The sequence below is a fragment of the Pagrus pagrus genome (genome assembly GCF_965226575.1).
Source record: "Pagrus pagrus genome assembly, chromosome: 19".
Taxonomy (NCBI): Eukaryota; Metazoa; Chordata; class Actinopteri; order Spariformes; family Sparidae; genus Pagrus; species Pagrus pagrus.
In genome coordinates, this window is record NC_140203.1 from 10,548,037 (window position 1) to 10,568,845 (window position 20,809).

General features: G+C 41.3%; 1 protein-coding gene across 2 annotated transcripts in view; it reads left to right on the forward strand.

Annotated features, from left to right (window-relative positions):
- The first annotated feature begins 267 nt into the window (after positions 1-267).
- eng (endoglin) overlaps positions 268-20,809 on the forward strand; it is a 44,101-nt gene continuing 23,559 nt past the window's right edge. The window contains exons 1-3 of one of the 2 annotated variants that reach the window (XM_084383901.1): positions 268-503; positions 1,386-1,582; positions 16,870-17,012. In XM_084383901.1, coding sequence (XP_084240027.1) covers positions 1,525-1,582; positions 16,870-17,012 — 201 coding nt within the window. In that variant the 5' untranslated portion in view covers positions 268-503; positions 1,386-1,524. The remainder of the gene's footprint in view (positions 504-1,385; positions 1,583-16,869; positions 17,013-20,809) is intronic. The other variant, XM_084383902.1, reaches the window with a different exon arrangement.

Genomic DNA, 20,809 nt, shown 5'->3' on the forward strand with positions numbered 1-20,809 from the left:
AACAGCTCAAAGACAGGTAACTCAGAGGTAGGCCATCTACTGAAGACTGTGAAAATAAAAAGCCAAAAAATATTTTGAAAGGCCTTTGAAAAACAGGCTTTTGGCTAATTCTGGCATTTTCAATCATATATTACCACTTGTTTTATTAGTTTGCATACCCCTTCCTCAATAAACGACATAAAACTATACCAATAGATAACTACAGCTAAACAGTTAGGCCTATGTGATTTAATATAAAACCCGATATTTAAACGTATTATTAATATACTCTGTGTTGACCAGAGGAGACAATGCTTTGACAGGGGCAGCATTGACAAGGAAAAAAAAGAGAAAAAACGGCCGGTGGTGGGAGGGAGCACTAAAGTAAATCTGCACCGCCCAGCCAGCACAAAAACTTGGGAAAGTCCTGACATCGTTCACGTTACATCGCTGAAAGCAGCCACACGCTCTCCCGCGGATTATAAAGCCTACATTATTGGAGAAAGCCACCCTATCTAAAAAAGGTACGTCCTGGGATTTACAACTCTGTTTTCACTTTCGCATTGCCTGAGCGATGTTTTATTTCCCTGATAGTCAAACCAGAGGGCAGTAACTTACCCATAAGTTACTCCTTTAATCCCCGACAAGTCAGTTTAATGTCTCGTTTTGAATTGACTAGCTGATGCGAAGGTTAAATAACAGTAAATGGTGCTTGATATTGCAGGGGGTGGTGATCTTGAACGCATCATTAATCCCATTATCATGTTTATTAGAGGACTTGTTTAACAAATGAAGCCTGTCTTATTTATTTCCAAGTACAGTTTTTTATTAATTCTGTTGCTAGTTAGAGACATTTCCCTCTTACAGTAAGAAGTCTGGGTGGAAATAACGTGACTTGTTGTTTTCCTATGGAGGTGCATAAACAGTTTACACAGGCTCTTCCTTTCCCCTCTATATGAATCATATAACAAGAGCAGTCTCCTTCTTATCTGATCTCGGCATTGTGGTATTATTTAAAGAAAGCGATGCCGTAGTGCTTCCTGAAACAGTCAGGGCCAGAAGTTAGTGACCACCAGATAACCCTTTGGGTCCAGACCCTCATTGTGCACCAGGAAGACAGGCAGAAATATTGTGGGGTTTGTCTCAGGAGGACAATCCCGTCATCCCACCGAAGGAATTTAAGACATTTGAGCAACACCTCCCATGTGTTCTCAATTATTTAGTTACTTCATCCGAGAATAAATGTGTGTTGTAACCTTTTCGTGACACAGGAGGTAGTTTTGCCAGACAACACACTCTCTGGTACGAGACTGGCGGCTGATCACATCCTTATCAGCCATCATCACATCTCCTCACTGATTCCTGCCTTTCCTCTTGTTTCTTCCTCACCTTTTCGACCTTTAAAGACTGGAATTGTCTGCTCCTCCGCTGTCACAGTCATCGCCGCTCTGCAACTAGACGAGGACACTTCAACCTTCAGCACTTCACACCCCAGAGACCAAGACTCAGCTTCTTCCAACACCTCAAGACTCAAACTTAACAGAGATGGAGGGTCACATGGCGCGGTTTGCCCTGCTTCTGTGCATCACTGCTGCAGTCTCTGGTAAGCCTACCCTGCTGATGTGTAGTGGTTTGAAATTTAGATATCTAGTGTTTACTGGATTTCATGCCAAAACATGCTTTTATTGAAGTGTGTGATCTAAGACAACAAACTCTATGTCATTAGATGTAGTGAATTTTGAGCACCCTGGGGCATATTTCTGTCAATGTAAAGCTCAAAGACAGATGTTTATCTTGTCCTGTCCTGGGTTTTGAGATCATTTTATCCTCAAGACATAAAAGAATATTATATATGCTCTGGTGTTTTCCTCTTGCACACTAAATCAGGATTTTTACAACCAGTCTGTAGAGAGAGGTTATGTGCAAATCTCTTTGGCTCGAAAACTAGTTTGTTCTTACAGTAACTCAACGATTATACATCATGCAATATCTTAACAGTAGAGTTGGGAAATAAATATGATAACACAAGAGCCGAATCCAAAACATATATAGCTCCAAATGGCATTCAGACGAAACCACTGAGTCATTTTGGGACGTATTTGTTCATGTAGCTCTTCAGATTTTAGCGATAAAGAATAATTTATTGGAAGACAGTCCAGGCAGAAGAAACCAGAAAAACACGTGGGGGCACTGACTGATTTATATGTGATCTTCCTCGGCTGGCCCCCTCAGACGCTCTCTCCACCGACTGCCCGTGGCTGCCCACAGCAAACTCAAACCTGTAATCCATACAAGGTGGCAAAGGGAGCTGAGACCCTCCCCATGCCCTCAGGCAGTAATCCAGCCTCACACTCTTACCAATGCTGCTGCTGCTTCGGGGTGTTTGCTTCTCACTTCCCTGCAGCAATCTGGCCTTTGCGGTGGCCACATGGTTTTTCAAGTAATAAAACAATGCTAAATTATTTATTGTTTTGTGCAGATATCTTCAGAGTAATATTACAAATCTACTGATATGGTTTAAGAAAATGTCTGTATCAAAAGTGAGGAGTGTTTTAGTTTTTTTTCCCAGGAGGAAGATGTAGTTTGACATCTGTTGGAGATTTACTGAACTTTTTCAACTCTAATGTGGCAGGTATACTCTGCAGCTAAAGACAAACTGCACCCACTAAATTATAACATATGAAAACTCTGTTGCAAGAGTATTTTGATAGCTGAGTGCATATGTACAAGTACAACTTCCCTCAGACTCTAAATGCCATACAGGAAAGCAGAATGCACCCTGCTGTTGTGTAACACAGATTTGACATCAACTGTCAGCAAAATGAGGTCGTCTGTGTTCATTTCTTCAATGCTGCGCTTGAAGGTAAAATAACAAATAACAAATAACCTTTTACTAACTCTGCGTGTCGAGAAACATAGATCAGAAAAAGCAAGTTGGCATTTCCAACTTGCTTTTTAAATACGGTGAAATGGCCCTGGCGAGCATACATCACTGTTAAAAGAGTATGTGCCGGAAAAACAAGCCCAGTCGCTGAATCTGGCTTCTGTGCTGACCTACTATATGACAAATCACAGTATTGCCACAAGTGCTAAACACCCTCTCAGCAGGGGTGCTGGTGGCAGGGATGCAGGGGTATTTTTTGGCCAACTGGCAGACTTGTGTAGAGTTGACCTCACGCAGCTTCCACCGCAGGGGACCGGTCTCGCTGTCTGCTGGTGGAGTCTGTAAGGAGCTGTTTAGCTCGGCTTTAATTGCCCCTGTGACACACAGTCCTAAATCCGCTATCATTTTTTTTCTGTCTTGAAAGAGGTTGCAAAGACTTCGTCTTCTTCTTCTTCTTATTTGTGCATCTGCTACTGCAAGCTTTAGGTTTAGACCCAGAGGGAGCTGTGACACTGTTCTCAGACAGCATGGTTACTCTGACCCTGTGTACCGAATGTTGAAGCATTAATCAAAACATTGGTGTGACATGTATGAGTTCCTCCGTCTCAGCCGTTGTTTATTCATCATTATGCAGTCCAGTATTGTCGTATTAATTTGTCATTTTCTCTGATGTTGTCTCCTGGGTTTAGTCCTGCTTTGTTGTCGGAGCAAATGAAGCACAAACATTAGGTGTGACACACTGAGGCCATCAGTGTACTTTATAGGAAATCAAATTTGCACAATCCCAGACTAAATAAGGGGCTGTGAAATACTACAGCTCCCATGTATTATTATATTCAGTGTGATTCGAGGTCTGTTTGTTTAAAAGGGTCTTCGCCAGCTGTGTGCGGCTGTGGGAGCAGAAATGATGTGAAAGTTCTCCGAAAGAAGAAGTAAACACTGAAAAAGTAAAAGTAAATTGCCTGAGGCCTGCGGCAAATCCCATGACACTCTTGGCAAGTTGCAGACATGGTATATTGTGTATTAACTGAGCTTTAGCTTTACTGAAACTTTTTATATGTTTGACCTTCCATCACCCCCGTGATGTCAAGCTTTGAAATCCTTTGGTGATGTCTAAAAGCATTATTTAAATATTATTCTAACCACAAACACTCATTAAAGCCAGAGGATGATGTTTAAGTCCAAGTCTGGAACTCATCTGCTTCATTTCCTGAAACTGGAAACTTGATTCGTCCTTAGAGCAACCCACATGGCTTTTGTCATGTATTTATTAATTTTTGGACTGATGCAGAGTGATGACAGGCTGATTAATGGAGGAACTGTTATTGTGCATCTTGTGCAACAGTATCATATTACTTGGCAATAGTTTGTCAGTAATATATTATTTTCATGGCTATAGTTGGAAATATTACTATTGATGCAGCCCGAGATAAACTTCCACGATCTTACAAACAATCTGACCAATCCTGCAACATTTACAGACTCTTAAGGTCGATGGGAAATGCTGGATGTTAAACAGCCTTCTCCTGTGAACTTTGAGTGAAACTGTGGTTATGTTGTTAGCCCAGTTCAAACAATCACCAAGAAACAGCTCTTAATTTGACAACGAGATCCCGTTTTCATCAGCTCTTGCTCCATTTCGAACCTAGAATATATCCCCCCTGCTTCACCCAGCACCTTGATTATTAAAGCTTCCTCTACGTTGGGATCAGTCAGGTCCGTCTTTCTGGTTTACAGCTCATCCGTAATCTCTGGACAGGCTTCGGTCAGGCTCCAGCGAGACGGACAACATCACATTGGTCTTAGTTCCACCACACTGCCTCCCTGTGTGGTTAATTGTGTTTAAAATGTTGCAGTTTGTTTTGAAGGCCTTAAACCTGTCTAGCCTTTAGGTTTACTCTGTTTGTCTAAATCCCTCTAGTCATTTCACTGGGGGTATTTGTTTGTGCTAGGATCATACAGGAGCTGACTCCTTTGCGGAAAAAGTGGTATTCATTCTCCTTCCTCCTTCCTTTTAATAAAACATGCTGAAGGATTACCTTTTGTCCTTGGCTTCTGTCTGTTTTCTTTTTTTTCTTCTTTTGGATGTTACTCTTCGAAATCTTGTTTATTTCACTCTATTTGTTCAAGGCTCCTAGGCAGTTGCAACACTTTCCTGGCACTGTATTCCGTTTTAAGGCATTTAAGGCATTTATTTAATTTGGTGCCTTATGGATGTGATAACATCTGCCTCAGCCAGGGCAACGTACATGATTCACTTCCAAATACATTGAGACATCTCTGAAAGGGTTACTGCAGCGATTTCCTCAACCATAGTTGGGGGACAGATTAAGAAAGAATAGTCAAGACTTTTAGTTTGTTTTACAGTTCAAGCTCTAAAACAACTAACATTCCCATAATGCAACTGTACAGTGTCTTTTATCAGACCCTCTCTGCCTGATGAATGCCCATGTTAAACAAACCATACATCCTCAGTGTATTATACACAGGCTTTCCGTTATAAATGTATAGTCTCCAAGTCCGAGCCGAGATAACTCCGATGACATCATCAGAGTTATTTTCTCACACTTGACAAAGCCCCTCCAGAGACACAGAAGACATTATGTAACCATTTTCACAGGCTAATTAGTGCTCCTCGTGATGAGTGAACTGATCTTCATGCATAAAGTCAGTGGGGCGTCCGTTTGAGGTAGAATTTTAGTATACTTTATGTATTTTTCTCGGCTACCGTTGCCGTGCTGATGGGTCTTAAAGGAAATCAAAATGGAAATTCTAAGCTTCTGTGTGCCGAGCTGCTTATTATATGGAAGATGGTTGCATAGTACATCCATAGGAGAGACTTTCATATGATATCCAGACCACTTTATAATGGCAACCACAATAAGCGCTACCACTTAAGCTGACTGAAGCAGTTGGACACATTAACAATTATCTATGCGTCTGGCTGCAGTCTTTGTATTCAGCGATTTTATCCACTGTGTGCCTGGCATTTCCTGGCAGGGAAGTAGTGTTGAATATGCCCCCTGCTGCAACAACTTTCCCAGTGGGAGCCAGGCATCATGATGTTAACTGCCAGACCTCCTGCTGCATTTCAGCCTACCCCAGAGTCTCCCTCCACGGGCTGAAGGAAAAGCACAAAAGTGATTAGCGAGCCGCGGGAGAAGGAGGGGAGGGCCGTCTGAAAATGAATCTTGGAGAGGGAAAGGGAGCGAGACAGACAGACAGACAAACAGAGATAACAGAATTCATAAAGACTGATTCATGGAGACAGTAAGGGAGTGGGGGGTCAAATTTATGTGACTGTCAAAGAGCAGATAAGTAGTTCAGAGGGAAGATGTGGGGAGAGAGAAGTAAATAGGGGATTAAAACAGAGAGATAGGAAAAAGGACAAGACAGAGATAAAGCCGGGGAGATACGGAGACCCAGTTAAATTATAAGTCAGAAAAAGTGAAAATAAAAGACTATGAGTAATTACACAAAGGAGAATGATACATTATCTTAACTAACAAACGACTTTATCACACTGACAGAACACCACATATCTGGGGGATTTACAAAGCAAAAATAAATGGGAAGAGATGACAAAGGTTTCTCAGAAGGCATGCTGTAGTGGAATAAGTCGAAAGCAAAAGAAAAAAAGGAAAAAACGTCATGTTAAAAATGGCGTTGAGAGTCAAAACAGTCCACTTCCCCTGTTTTACTGTAGTGAGCCAGCTCAGCCTGCAGTCAGACTGGGTGGCAGGGAGACGCGACCACTTGTCGCTGCCTCAGACCGATTTCAATCTCCTCCAGTGTTATGCCCCTCCCAAATAACAATCCATTTCTGACTGCCTTGCTTTTCCTCTGTTTGAATACAGAATGCAGTGCGAGAGAGCCTCACTAACACTATGTTCCTCTCTGCGTGTTCCCACATGACTTTCACTAGCTAACCGTTTATCGAGATGGTTCTAGCATTCAGCAATTATTATGTATATGCCACATACATAATGATTTTGGTGGCATCCCAAAAGCAACACAGTTGAATGGCATGTAATTCTCAGTGGTGATAAATAATGCTAAGGGGGGGATTTGTTTTTAGTATTGGTAGCTCTCTTTCTGTTTTAAATGTTGAAATAAACCTGGGATTTTTTTTCAGTTTATATTGTGAATAATTGAAAATAGGTGAAAAGCCAGATAAATCCTGCAATCTCTCGTGTCAGTATTATTCTTTTAGAGGGACTCTGGCTAATCTGCTGCACACTCAGCAGCTCTTTTGTGATATCTCCCTATTTTTTTCTTCACTTTCTTTTACCAGAAACACATTTTTGGCTGTCGTTGCAAAAACACTGGTTTCTATTAAATTGTGTAAAGACAGTGTCTCCGTGCAGAAAACAGAAACGACAACTTCTTAAAATCTCAAAACGATAACCCTTCATTTTTATACCTTATACATTGTTTGATCTTCACCTCCATGTTACATAACTGGACCTATCTTATTCTAAATGGCACACCAGCGCTGCTTTAATAGTCGGTTCTTAAAGCAGTGCAGAAGTATGTGTGAAAAGTTCAGGAATCTAAAATGTTCACCATCATAGATCAGATTCCAGATTATGGCTCCTCACTGCATCTTTCCTGCTTCTGAAATGAAAAAGATAACGCCTGCACACTTACTACATGCCACAAGAGTTGAACGGTTTAATCTTACTTTGATCTTCATCAGGAGAAAATATTTGAAAAACCACACCCATATTTATAGGCTATATCATGCACACCAATAGGTTGACCAGCTTTATGATTGCTGCTGCGATCAACCACCCAGAGTGATAAACATCCAAAAAAGAACAACCCCCCCCTCAAAACAACTAGATTGGCACTCAGTAGAGTGCATACGTCCGCCAAGGCCCAACAGTCTCCTTTAAGTCAATCAAGCCTTTATTAAATCTGCTAAATCCAGGTTTTTATTAGGATCTGCATCAAATTGTACTGACTCACAGGTACCAGCCACCAAAATAAGCCTGATTTTCTTAGAAATCCATGCATTATTTGCGAAGAAATTTACAAAAATGTCCAAAATCTTGCAAGGTTGAAGAAGGTGCGAATACATTTCTGGATTCACCCCTTTATCTCAATCTGCACCAAAAGTGAATGGGGTCTACTCTGGGCTGAGACCCATCCTCCATCCAAGTTTTGTGGAAATCTGTTCAGTAGTTTTTGTATAATCCTGCTGAAAACCAACCAACCAACCAACCAACCAACCAGCCTTATTCTGGTTAATCATGCCATCGGAATTTACATCACCTACATTCAAAAATTGATTTTAATTACCGTTGAATTTCCTCTCTGACTATCTTCACTGTGTGACGACAACTTCTTGCGCCCTCTGGCTCAGAGCTTTTCATTATGCAGTTGCACGAGCACCGAATGGCTCATTAGTCGTGGGCAAGATAAACGCCTCGTCAGCATGGCGACCACTTGTGCTCATGTCAACATGCCCGCTGTCTGCGCAGATAAGGCATGGCATTATGTACTCTTATCTTAAGGTCTGTCTGCCAATGGTCAACGCTGGGGTCTGCACAAACGCAGGAAATGTACCTGTACATTGGGATAGAAATCGGATGGAAAACTCTTGATGGTCAGCGGACTCACCTATGACTCTAAGTCAAAGGTGCAGGGTTAAAGAGACTTCTGGGAGGGTTTTGGATCTTTGGCAAAACAGGAAAGTGTTTTAAATCGCATGTCTTCATTTTATTAAAAAACGTTATTCACGAGTGACTTTGATTAATGAGGGTAATGTTATGCAGGGCAGAATCACCCACTTAATCAGTCCCTGGCAGACTAGCTATGAACAAAATGTCTTCACCTAAAATGTTGTGAAACACTTCATGTCATGATTTTATACGTATGAAGAAAGCGGCTTTGCTTGAACATTTCTGTTGGCCTAAGAAATGCCTGCAAAACCAAAATTGGTAAATGTTAATGCAATTACATGGCATTTTTCTGTAGGACAACATGCGATCTTTCTGCTTAGACATAACCTGATTTCTAAAATGGTCAGTGCTGTGTGCAGCTCAGTGTTTTATCATGGCAGAACCTTTTGATTCAAGCACTGGGTGGGTAGTTTTCCTGTTGATTCAGGTGCCACACCGGTCAATCTGTATTCGGAGAGCTGAAATCACTCTCTGATGTCTGACTGTGTGCGTCTCTGTGTGTGTCTGTGTGCGCACGTTGTGTGTATGTTTGATGCAATGAGAAAAACCCTTGGACATTGGATTTTTCATTTTGCTCGTGTATCAGTGATATGTCAGAAAGCGGAATATGTGACTTGAAGAAAAAAAAAGCCTCAAGACATCTGACAGATTATTTTAATCTGCTCATACACTATAACTACAACAAATCCAGCAGTCAGACACGGGATACTTAATAATCTTTTCACAGACTCTGGAGGGAATAAAGTTACACTTGTCAAACAACTCTCCCTAGTCGAGACACTTCCATTAGTTAAACAGTGAAAATGAAATCATAAACTTGAAGCCATCTCATAGATCTCTCAATGAGATAAATCAAAAACGTTTATGCTCGTAGAAGCCCAGTAAGTTTTATGTGACCATATAAATTTAAAGTTGGCTTTATGAATAAAATTGTACTCTTTGAACTACAGAGGAATCATACTAATAATATAATTTTTGTGCTTCTCAACCGGTCATAATAGAAAATTCGTCTTTTTTTTGATGTGAACAAGCTAACGGCATCAGTCAAATATTTGGCTGTCTGTCTGGCGTGGGAGTTTTAAAAGAGCCGTCAATCGATGTGGGAGTCGTCGCTTCTCTGATCCCACGTAGTGCACTTTGGTGGTGTGTCGCCTCTCTTGTTTACACTTGAAACACGTACCTTTGACTTCGCTCGCTTTAAATATGTATATTAAAAAAAATAACAGCGCCTTCATTAGTATGCCGCCCTCATGTCGGAAAGCATTAATATTTACTGGCAAAAATCAGTCGAGAAAAACGGGCTAATCTGTGTTGGTTCTACATGAAGCATATGTTGTGCAAGGCTACATTAATCTTGAATGATTGGGAGCAACCACTGTGCAATGAATCTCTAACGCTTCAATCTGCTGCGGTTTGCTCGCAGTTAGCATTAAACTTGCTAAATTAGTCTGTCTATCCGCCAATTAACACTCAGATGATTAATTGTGTTTTGCTAGTGCTCTGTCAGCGTATTGGAGGAAAAAGTAACCACATAAGTGAATGGAAAAGACACATTTTATCCAGTAACTGATGGTGTCTGGAATAAAACAAATCACCCAAGAGCATCCGCCTAAAAATGATGGTTTATTTTTCATGCCTACAGCTGCTGCTTGCTTACAAAGAACCACATCTCATATGATCACATGTATCTGCATCAAATAATTATTTTCATCGTCAATTAATCTGCAGTTTATTTTCATGATTAATCGTTTAGTCCATAAAATACCAAAAAATTCTTCATTTACTCTCATTAATGACAAAGACAAGCAGCAAACATTTGATATTTTTGATTGAAAAATGACTGAAACGAATAATTATGAAAGTAGTTGGCAAGTAATTTTCTTTAGACTGACTAATCGATTATCCGACTAATCGGTACAGCTTGACAAATAATATGGAGTGGCTAATTACTAGCAGCAGACTGGGCATAAAGTCAGTGAGGGAATAACGGCGGAAGTGAGCCATAGACCTTCCATACGCCACTGTTGGACTTGTTGTTCAGCTGGCTTCCGACAATGATGAGACGACGGACGAATGGCTCCCAGAGGTGTAAACAGAGCTAGTGTGAAGACAGGCTGTCTCCAGACCCGCTATCACATCCTCAGTTCCTCTCCAGCAAACATTGGACGCAGGACTTGGCACTCACACGAAAAGTCTCAAGCCATTAAAACTGACAAGACTAATCAGCAAAATTCTTTTTGATAGAATTTCGGGATTCGGGAGAGGGAGGTGAGATGGTCAGGAAGCTTGTGTGTTGCATGGTGTGCGTAATGTGTAGTATGCAGGGGTGAGAGGCCAGGGGACAGTGCAGGCCCCTGCAGAGCACTGATAAGAGCTTGTTTACCTTCCTGTGGATGGTCAGGCCTCAATCTGCAGTTGCGGAAACGCAGGGACAATAGGTGTGTGTGTGTGTATGTGTGTGTGTATGTGAAGTCCAGAGAGAGACTCGAGCCAGCCTTGAAGCTCCCCTTTCCCTCTCCGACTAACTCTGATAGGACCGCTGACCCCTCCCTCCCCCTTCCCCATCATGACTCCGTCGTCCGACCCTGGACACAAACAGTTTACTCGACCCCGGGGGACCAAGGGAGACAGTTGGTCTTGACGTTGTCTGCTGTCAGGGTTTCCCCTTCTGTTTTTTTTTTTTTTTTCCCTTTTTTTCTCTCTTTCTAAAGCAGCCATGCCTTCTGGCTTCAAGTTGTACAGGAATTCATTTTGCATCTAAACTGTAGGCAAGTAGCTGATGCTCCTCTCCACCGTGACTTACAATGAGGGAGGCCATGACAGACAGGGTATGAAATCAAGCTGGCCTGCTTGGTCGCCTAGGGAGTGAAAAAGGCCGCTAGTTATTGGGCAGCAGGTAGTCAATCCCTTGAATCTAAATCAACATTTAGTTAAGGTGTGATAGAAATTTAAAATTCAAGGCCTCGCCACTGCCTGTCAGTACTCTGCGATGTCGGCACAGCACCGATGCTCAAAGATGAGGCAGCATTGGTACAGACAGGCTGGCACCTCTCGAAATGTTTAATTTACTTGCAGACGTAGCAGGCTAACATAAACAGCCCTGGCGGTAGCGCTAACAGCAAATCTCATACACCACTTCTATCAAATACATCATTTGCACATAGGCTGTAAAACACTGTAAATGTGGAAAACATAACCTCAGCAAATTGCAGCAAACAATCTAAAATCCAGCAAGTCCAAATTTCCAAGTGCTGTTATTTTATTGACAAAATGAGCCTATTCCAAGAAGTCACTTCTTGTTTGGTTCTTTCATTTAAAAATTTTGTTGAGGTCATTTTAATTTCTGCTGACCGATGAGATGCTGACACTCCAGAATATATTTTTAAAAGAAGAAGTGTTAGTATACTGAGTTACATATACAGTAACTGTGCCTTAACATTTAGGAACTTCTGCTTTTTGTGAGGTTATAGACAGTCAGGAGCCACAGTGTATCATTTCCAAGAACTATGATGTGACTTCTCACTTTTCAATTTTTCTTAGCACCATAATGTTAACATGGTGTGTAACAATGTGAATGCAATCCTTAATTATGGTCTGTGAGCATAATGTCATTTTTGTGGGATGGAAACGTGAGTACACTGCTCATATAAGCTACATAACATCTTGGCCTCACTAATGCCACCATGGGCGCCCACAAGCATTTGTAAAAGTATAATCATCTCGTCATCTGGTCACCCAACTTTGAAATATACATGTTCGTTTATGCGATTATTGGACAGTCCGGGAATCCTCTTGTTTGTCCCATTTTTGGAGTCTTCCAGAGAAGTTTTGTGTACTGCATCTGTAACAATTTGCATATCACAGCAGTTTCTGTCAGGGACAATAAGCAGCAGAAGAAGAAGTACAGGATGTCAGCACTGTGTAGGTTTACTTTGATCCCTAATAATGATTAATCACCAAGACTCCATCAATGCCCAAGCACAGATACTGGCCTCAGTGCACCTATGGTGCATAATTATGGGCAGTGAAACTTAATTTAGGATGTTCAGGTTGGCAACCTGGATTAATTACATTTTTTTCAGTGTCTTGGTTTAAATTTTGAGACAATGGAGACACCCTTTGATGCGCACACTAAGAGTCATTAAGAGGGATGTTGTTGATGGGGGAATGGGAATGACTAAACAATACAACAATATTACTGTAAATACTAGCTCTATACTGGACTCTGTCGATGTAAGCTGTACTTTATGAGGGTAAGCTCCACATCAATAAGACTGAACTGCAGTTCCCACTTTTGCTAACATGCTGACGTTAGCAAAATTGACTGATGGAAGCAGAACATAGTTAATGTCAAGCTGACCCTAATATGCCCTAAAATGGTCACAGTAGTGGTTCTGTCTTAATGGTACTATGCACAACTGAACACATGCGGAAAACGGATGTCTGTGATTTGGTGAGCTAGTCTCCTATCTTTTTGAGGAATGCCCTGGAGGGTCAGGAAAGACAGAGCAGACAGACCCTGGACATGTGAAGTCACCAGATGGGAGCACTCGCTCTCCTTGTTAGTTGTGACTCCAGGGTGCTGCAGACGAGCAGAGCTGCAGAGGGCAGTTTGAAGCACACCATGCTGTAATTTCACGACTCCCAGGTATTGGCACAAAAATGGGCTTTCTCTGAAGACTGCTTCGTTAACAGCAAATTGTCCATTATTGATTTTGGCTGCACACTCTTTTGGCCTTAATTTTATAAGCATTTGATCAGTTTGCTATAATATGTTTAATACGTTTTCAGTTAAAACAAAGTGCCTATTAAGTCTGGTAATTTGGCTATATAGTGTTGTTAATACGGTAATTAGCAGGAGTCTACTTAGGCATTGATGCCAATTTAATATGTGTGTAATTACGGAAATGGAATTTGCATTAAGAATTAACACAGACTTTAAGATCAAATCTGATTATATGCACTTTTCATGAATTGAGGCCATTTTCTGCCCTCCCTTATGCCTCCTAATGTTTTCTATCACATCTCCCCCTTATACCTAACATCTAAATGGAAATCACCAGCATCCATAAACATGCCTTCTCATGGAATGGGAAATGCAGGGGACTGATATAAGTAGATAAAGAGGACAGGGAATGGAATCGTTCTTCTATACCTCATTTACCAGCAGACCGCTTAGCGAGGCCATTGGCATTTCCGGGGTCAAGAGGGCAAAATGAATGTTCTTCATATCCTTTAGTGACTCGTAAAGAGGAGACCAGTGACACATGCATGTACACACACACTCACACACACACGCGCCCAGTCTTACGCAGTCAGTTTGATTTATATCGAGACCTCTCGGGCGACAGTCATGGGCCGTTGACTCTGTCACAGCAGAACAAGAGAGAAACAACTTTATGGATGTGGATATTGAGCAACAGACATCAACAGAGAGGGCCAGAATAACAGGAAACCAGCCTTGACCTCTTTGGTGAGGGAGGGAAAAAGAGATGGCAAAGAAGCATGGATGGCTCTCCATCTTTATTTGCAAGAAAAGCTGCAGCAGAAAAAGAAGCCATGAAGCTGGTCCAAGAATGTTACAGCCCCCTCGATCCCCTAATTAGTGACAAATGTGTCCTTGATTTGACTGTAAAATAGTACGAAAGGGCAGTTTGACTCCCACAGAAAAGGGGACACACACGAAAGATAAAGCTAATTCTAAAAAAATTACACAACAGTGATCCAATTAAAAGAATATCCCATTAGCGCTTATTTTCCATCAGTGGTATCGTGGGTCAGGGGTTTTATGAATTGAACAAATGAATAAGAGTCCATAACACCAACCAGATTTCATTGTGGGGGACAACAAAAACAGGAAAAAGAGCTGATTATGTAACATGTTCAAGCTCCCTTTTTTTTCCCTGTGTTTCATTGCATTCATCACTTTCTATCCCATTTCATCTCTATCTCTGTCCATTCTGCTCAACGGCGAGTGATGACATTGCCTCAACCAAGGTCTTTGATTAGTGCCGCTTCTAAATAAGGCACATCCTGTTGACCTTCCAAACTTTGCAATTTCCTTTTAACTCTTCCCTCTCTGTTCCTCTTTCTTTCTCTCTCATCAGTTCCTTTTACACCACATCTCCTCTCTGAGGGATTGCGTCCTGCTGGGTAAACAGACCAAATACATCATAAAAGTCAGTGGAGCGGTATGTCATGCAGCATTTGCTTACTAAATTAGTTGTTTCTGTCATGATATCACACTTGCTCGCTTATGTGCCTCAGGACCAGCTGTTTTGAGGGTGATTGAGGCATGCACGGTGGATGCTTCAGCGTATATTGCTTATATTCATCTTACTGTAGATAGGCTTATCTAATATTAAGGCGCAGGACAGAGTAGTTCTGACTGATCCCATGAGAGGTGGGTGGCTTTAAGGCTTCATCCTGAGGAGTAAATCCAGCTATTTGCTACAGAGCATACCTGAACCAACTGGACTCCAGAAAAAAATCCTTTACCTTAAACTTTGACAGCCCTGATACATTCTGCTGTTTTTTTCCACTGTCATTTTACCTCTTCTAGCAGTGGAGAACGGGTTGGACTTTGGCGTCTGACTTGTGCAATCCACTGACAAAACTGTGACTGCTGACTCACATCCATAGCAAGGAAAATAAAGGAAAATATCAGGAAAATTATTTTGAAATGCTTGAAGCCGAAGATAATTGTCTCCTTACGTAACAACAGACTTATTTTTATAACCATAACGAGCATCACCTTTACTTGACGAGGTCAAGAGAGACACTTTTTTAGTTTGGCTCATCAGCATCAGTGCTGCTAAAGCAGTTAAACACATTGCACTGCGTCAGATACATACAATGTCGTATTTGTTGTATGTATTGTATTGTTCCATTAGGGTGCAAACTAAAGTTTTAGTAAATTGTAGGGGTACCGCGATTGTCAATACACAAGATTCAATGAGTTCTGATATTAAGGTCACAATTTGATGCTATTTTCAATTCACAATGTATTTTTAGCACTAACGGCTGTGCCCTTTGTTAGACTTTCTCATCTGGATTTGTTAAGATCAGCTGATCAGTTGATCTGTCATTTACATTTGAAAAAACCCCCCAAAAAAACAGAAAACAGACAGGGATATTTTAAAACAGCTTGACTTTATCCTGGGGGCTTTTTTGCCAGTTAGTTAGTTTAGCAAGTTCAAATACTATTCATCAAAACTAGAGATTCAAGAGTTCATCAAAAAAATACCACCCTTCAGGGGTTGAACAAAAAAAACAGGAAAAGATAGAAATTTAGTCTGTTAGAAAGTTTGGTTTCCTCTATTCCTCTTTCCAAACAAATCAAATAAGGATCTTCTGGTACCTCTGGTACGATAAGCTAGCTGTGCCATTTTTTAAGTGTTGATATTTTTCTTTGATGATCGAAGTTGTGAGCTCATTTCAATCGATTTCCGGTTTATATATAGGAAATTGAAAATGCCTGCTGTGGTATGTTAGAACGAATGAATGTTACATAAATACGGATGGCAACAGCGTTTGTCTTGAAGGTTATCAATATTTTGGTACTGATGATTCAGGGGATACCAATTCAGTTCTGGTCCTTACTGGATACCCATCCCTAGTTGCCAACAGGACTGCAATACCACAGGATGCCCCAGTCAGACCCTTTCATGTCTAATCAGCAAAAGGTGGGAGGTGGGCCGGGAAAGAGATTCCTGATTGAGTTAGAAAAGACATCTGACCCTTCACACTGTATTCTCCACTGTTCCCCTTGAGGAAAGAGGAAGTTTGCAGAAGAATATTTTGTCCCCGCCAACTTCAGACAGGTTATCCTGAGCGTGTGCATGCGCACACTCACTCCAATGTAACATAATAGAACACACACATACACAGACACACATAGCCCAGGTCAAACACCAGGCATTTATACCCAACCTCATCCATGACCGCACAGCCTCGGCTCAATTAATTCAGCCTCTAGAGACACGGATCCCCAGGTTAAATAGCAGGCTCGCAGCAGAGAGCAGAGTGAGCGGGCTTGATGGATGACTGCAGCCCGGTATCCTGACACGTCTGATAAACTTAAACCGGCAGATTGGTTTTTAAACAATGTAGTCCTACCCACACATTTACATCCATACACTGAGACCAGGGACAAGCTTTCACAATGACGACTAACAAATTTAGCTCCTTTCAGACAAGGAATCTGTCACATTGTTGGATCTATGCAGTAGTTTGCGTGGTCAAGGAAAGAGATTATGTAGTGTAACTTGATTTTATGCTGCTGACACTGCTTAACTATTTCTGCTTGATCTCTTTCAGCCTCACATCAGACATGTGATCCAAAGAAAGTTGATGGCAGCCCGTGGGTCTACATGAGTGAGATGCAAATTGGCTGTTGGAGCAGCTTCATCAGCGAGGACAAGGCAGAGGTCCACATCCTTAACCTGAACTTTGCCGCCGTGGTAAGCATGTCAAGGTTATACAAATGAGCTGCTGAGCTACTAGTGCTAATTATGTAAATGTGAACACGTGAAAAATCTGCATGACAGGGAACGATAATATATAAGTCACTTTTTTAGTACAAATGCGGCACCCTTACTGCTTGCTTAACATGCATAGTAGCAGTCAAATTCAGCAGGCAAATGAAACCTTCTCAGCAGACCAGATAATAATTGGAAAGCTGAACCGCAACCGAACATAGAAATTTAAAATGCTGCACAATCTACGCCACAGCTATCTGTCAAGCTGACAATTCAGCTCACTTGTCATTTAAATCCAATACCAGTGCCTGTCATGGGTGTGTTCTCATCAGCTAATTAATCATCCTTTTCAGTGGACGACGGTACAATATGTCAAGTCCAGTCACACGTAAGAAGCTTTCTGCCAGTTCATGCATTACACACATGCTCCCCTTTTATGCATCTTACACCTTTCTCAGATAATAGAACATGTCACTCATCGTTACAAACACACGGAATATGTTTGAATTCAATTTTTCTTTTATGTTCACATCTGGGAGCTCTGTCCCATTGCATGCAGTATGTCATTACAGCCAAAGAATCTGGTGAAATATGGTGGAGACAAGGGTACAAAAGTAAACCTTTTAAATAGATTGAATGAATTATCAGAAGGACATGGACAGGCTGAACAGAAGCAGCTGTTTTTACAGGAGATATTTTTATCGTTCACATTTTTGCACAGGTGTAAACTGAATTCCATTTAGCTGCTTTGGTTTCAGGGTCATTGGCCGCTGTCGAATGGTTAAAAAAAAAAAGACGTCCTATGTCCTCCTGAATACTTCGTCCTGAGGTCAAGGAAAGATGTGCATGAGAATTCATAAGGACTTTAAAAGACAAGACAACCCTGGTGCCAAGAGAGTTACACTGCAAGTACACGAGGCCTGTATTATCGCCTTTCCTTTCATAATACTATCGTAAGTGTTATCTGTGCTGCAGGAGAAATGAAAGGAAGCACTGTGGCACCTTTCCTTAGCATTTAGAGAATTTGACCAGCTCTTATCATGGCTACCAGTCAGATACGTATGGGTCATTTTACCCAGTTAGGAAACTGCCTAAGCAAAAGAAAAATATTTGACTGCAGCCCTGCTATTGTTCACTGGGACACTTAGATGGAACAGTTATGTGGTTTTCCAACTGTGATGAGTCAAAATCTCTGCTGTGGAAAGGCATATAACGGCTTGAATGCTAAGACAACATGGATAAGCTGGCAGAGGTTGACTGATAGCTCTCATCTTTCTATACTGAGGCTAATCGCAAACAAGGAGCAGCTGGCAGATGAGAGGATCATGTGGTGAGCTGACTCAACACTGCTAGTTGGCAGGCAGGAGAAATATGGCAGATTCAGAATGACCTAATGAGAGGTTAGTGTGCATAATAGATAGAGTCAGCAGATAAACTAGAGTCAGAAGAGGTGATGAGGAAGGAGCGACATATATGTTATATGATTTTGGTGGTACGCGGGAGCCAATTTTACACATTAAAATCTGTTTATAGGTATTAGAAAATACTACTGTATATGTTACCAACATTTTACAAAGCTTTTTGTGGCTCCAGGGAGAGTCCTATATAATAAAACACCTCAAGTGATGTCACTTAAGTCATCACTGGTTTGAGCTACAGGTTAAAAAATATGAAAATCTTGCATTATGGAGTCAATAAGTGAGTTTACCAGACCTCTGTGGCACACTGGTTCAAGGTTCAATTAGCTGCTGCTAGCATAACACCTGAACCACTGCCTGAAATGTCATCCATTCAGATGCACTGTTGGGTCTGTAGGCTCCAGGTTTTGACAAGGAAGAAGAATCTGTTGATCAAAAATAATATTTTTTTGCTGCATCAATTTTGAATCATATTTTTCTAGCTGTCCATTGCTAAATCTGCACTCTTTTCACGTTATTTTGGTTAATATTGTTGTTGTACATCTAATATTGTTGTTGCACAAACTCCAACCCTAACCTTTAAATAAATAAGCCCTCTCAAAAAACCTTCCTCCCACGCTATGAAATGTAAACACATACACAACATGTCCAACCCTTATCAGCAGGATGACTAACTAACCCTTAACAGATGCCAGACACAACAGAACTATGGTCTTTGTCAGCGTGCCACAGCTTTTTCTGATACGCTAAACAGGCTTCTGTGGCAACCCAGCTCCACAAGTTTGTCTGTGAGTTTAAAGAAATTCCTTTTTCTTCAGCTAAACAAACACAGACCATAATTGCACACAGTGTATTGGGTCTTTTTGATTGTGAAACTTTTAGCTTTAGGGAATGACACCGGAAAGTAACTCCAGCAAACTTTTAATCTATATGTTGTTATTGCTGTGCCAGACTCCATTTTTCACTGTCCAACATTGTCGGTCAGCTCACATTAGTCATCTCTTTATCAGCGTGCTCTGTTTGTTTGCTTCTTCTGTTTGTTCTCACTTAGACTTCTTTATGTAGTACTTTCACATAACGTGTGTTAAGCAACTGTTGTTTGCCTATTGTCTCTTTTTATTTTTCACTCTGTTGGCCATTCTTTCTCATTTGGTAGTGATTATGAGGAGGGAAGCAGATGTGCTATGTGCAGTCTAGGCTCAGGCACCAGCACAGGATAGTGCGATACAATGCCTGAATCCATCACCTCTATAAATCCTTCGGTTTCTTCTTGGAAAGCTTTCGAGAATCCTGTCATCATTTTTCTCTTAAGGGAAACTTTCACCAGCAAGTTAAGCTGATTTATACAGTATGAGGGCTTTTCTTTCAGATTTAATTCTTCTGAATTTGACATTTTAGGATACTGAAGTTTAGGTTTGATGTTGCAGAAAGACACATTTAGTGTCTGGCGCCTGGGTCTGGAAGAGGTGTGTTTCCTTACTTAGTTTTAAGTAAAAGTGCAAACATTATGCAAGCAGGTCGAGCTTTTCCCGCACAGACTGGGTTACTGGAATAAATATTGCTGCTTTTTGCCAAGTCTTTAGTCTCATTTAATGGACTGCAGTGTTACAGCATATTTAATGGACTGGAAATTTGAAGAAAAGGAAGTTTGATGACTAAACAGATTTAAAGCATATTAGGAGGGAAATGCTTCTCCCAGTCATCTTATAAGGCCTGAAGAGTAAAACCAGACACATTATGTTGTGTGGAAGAGGAGGGAAAGAGACATTTCATTGCAAAATGTTTGAGTTTGTTCAAGTTATCTTCTAAAATAGTGTAAAGTGGCACGAGGTTTGTGGGAGTAATTTGGCTCGGGATCCGTGTGACGCAATGGATGTTGTACAGAGTTAACACATTCTGCTCTCATGTGGGCACATGAGTGGATGTGTTATCAAACGAAAGAAGAAAAGTAGACATGAGATCTCCTAACACAGACCTCTTATCTGCTCTTGACTGTCTGTTTAGAGCAGATTTTTCTTGTAAACACAGAGGAAGGCGAACGTCTTCATCCCTTGCCAAACTGTCCAGTCGGACGGGAGGTTTGCGCTCGCCTCCCCCCTCCTTTGTCCTCTAAATTTTTCTTATCACCTTCTTCCCCATCCCTTTTGTTTTTCATACTGATTTACAACCTGCCAGAGACAGTTTACTCTCACAGTTTGACCGCACAGAGAATTATAAAGGGAGCATCAAGGGGCTGCCACAGGCCAGGAGAATTCATAGGGAGGAGCTGCTTGTACAGGGCCCATTGATGTCACACACTGGCTTGGGTAGTCGGGTTCTTGGCACAAGGCCGAGACTAGACCAACGGAGCCAATTCAAGTT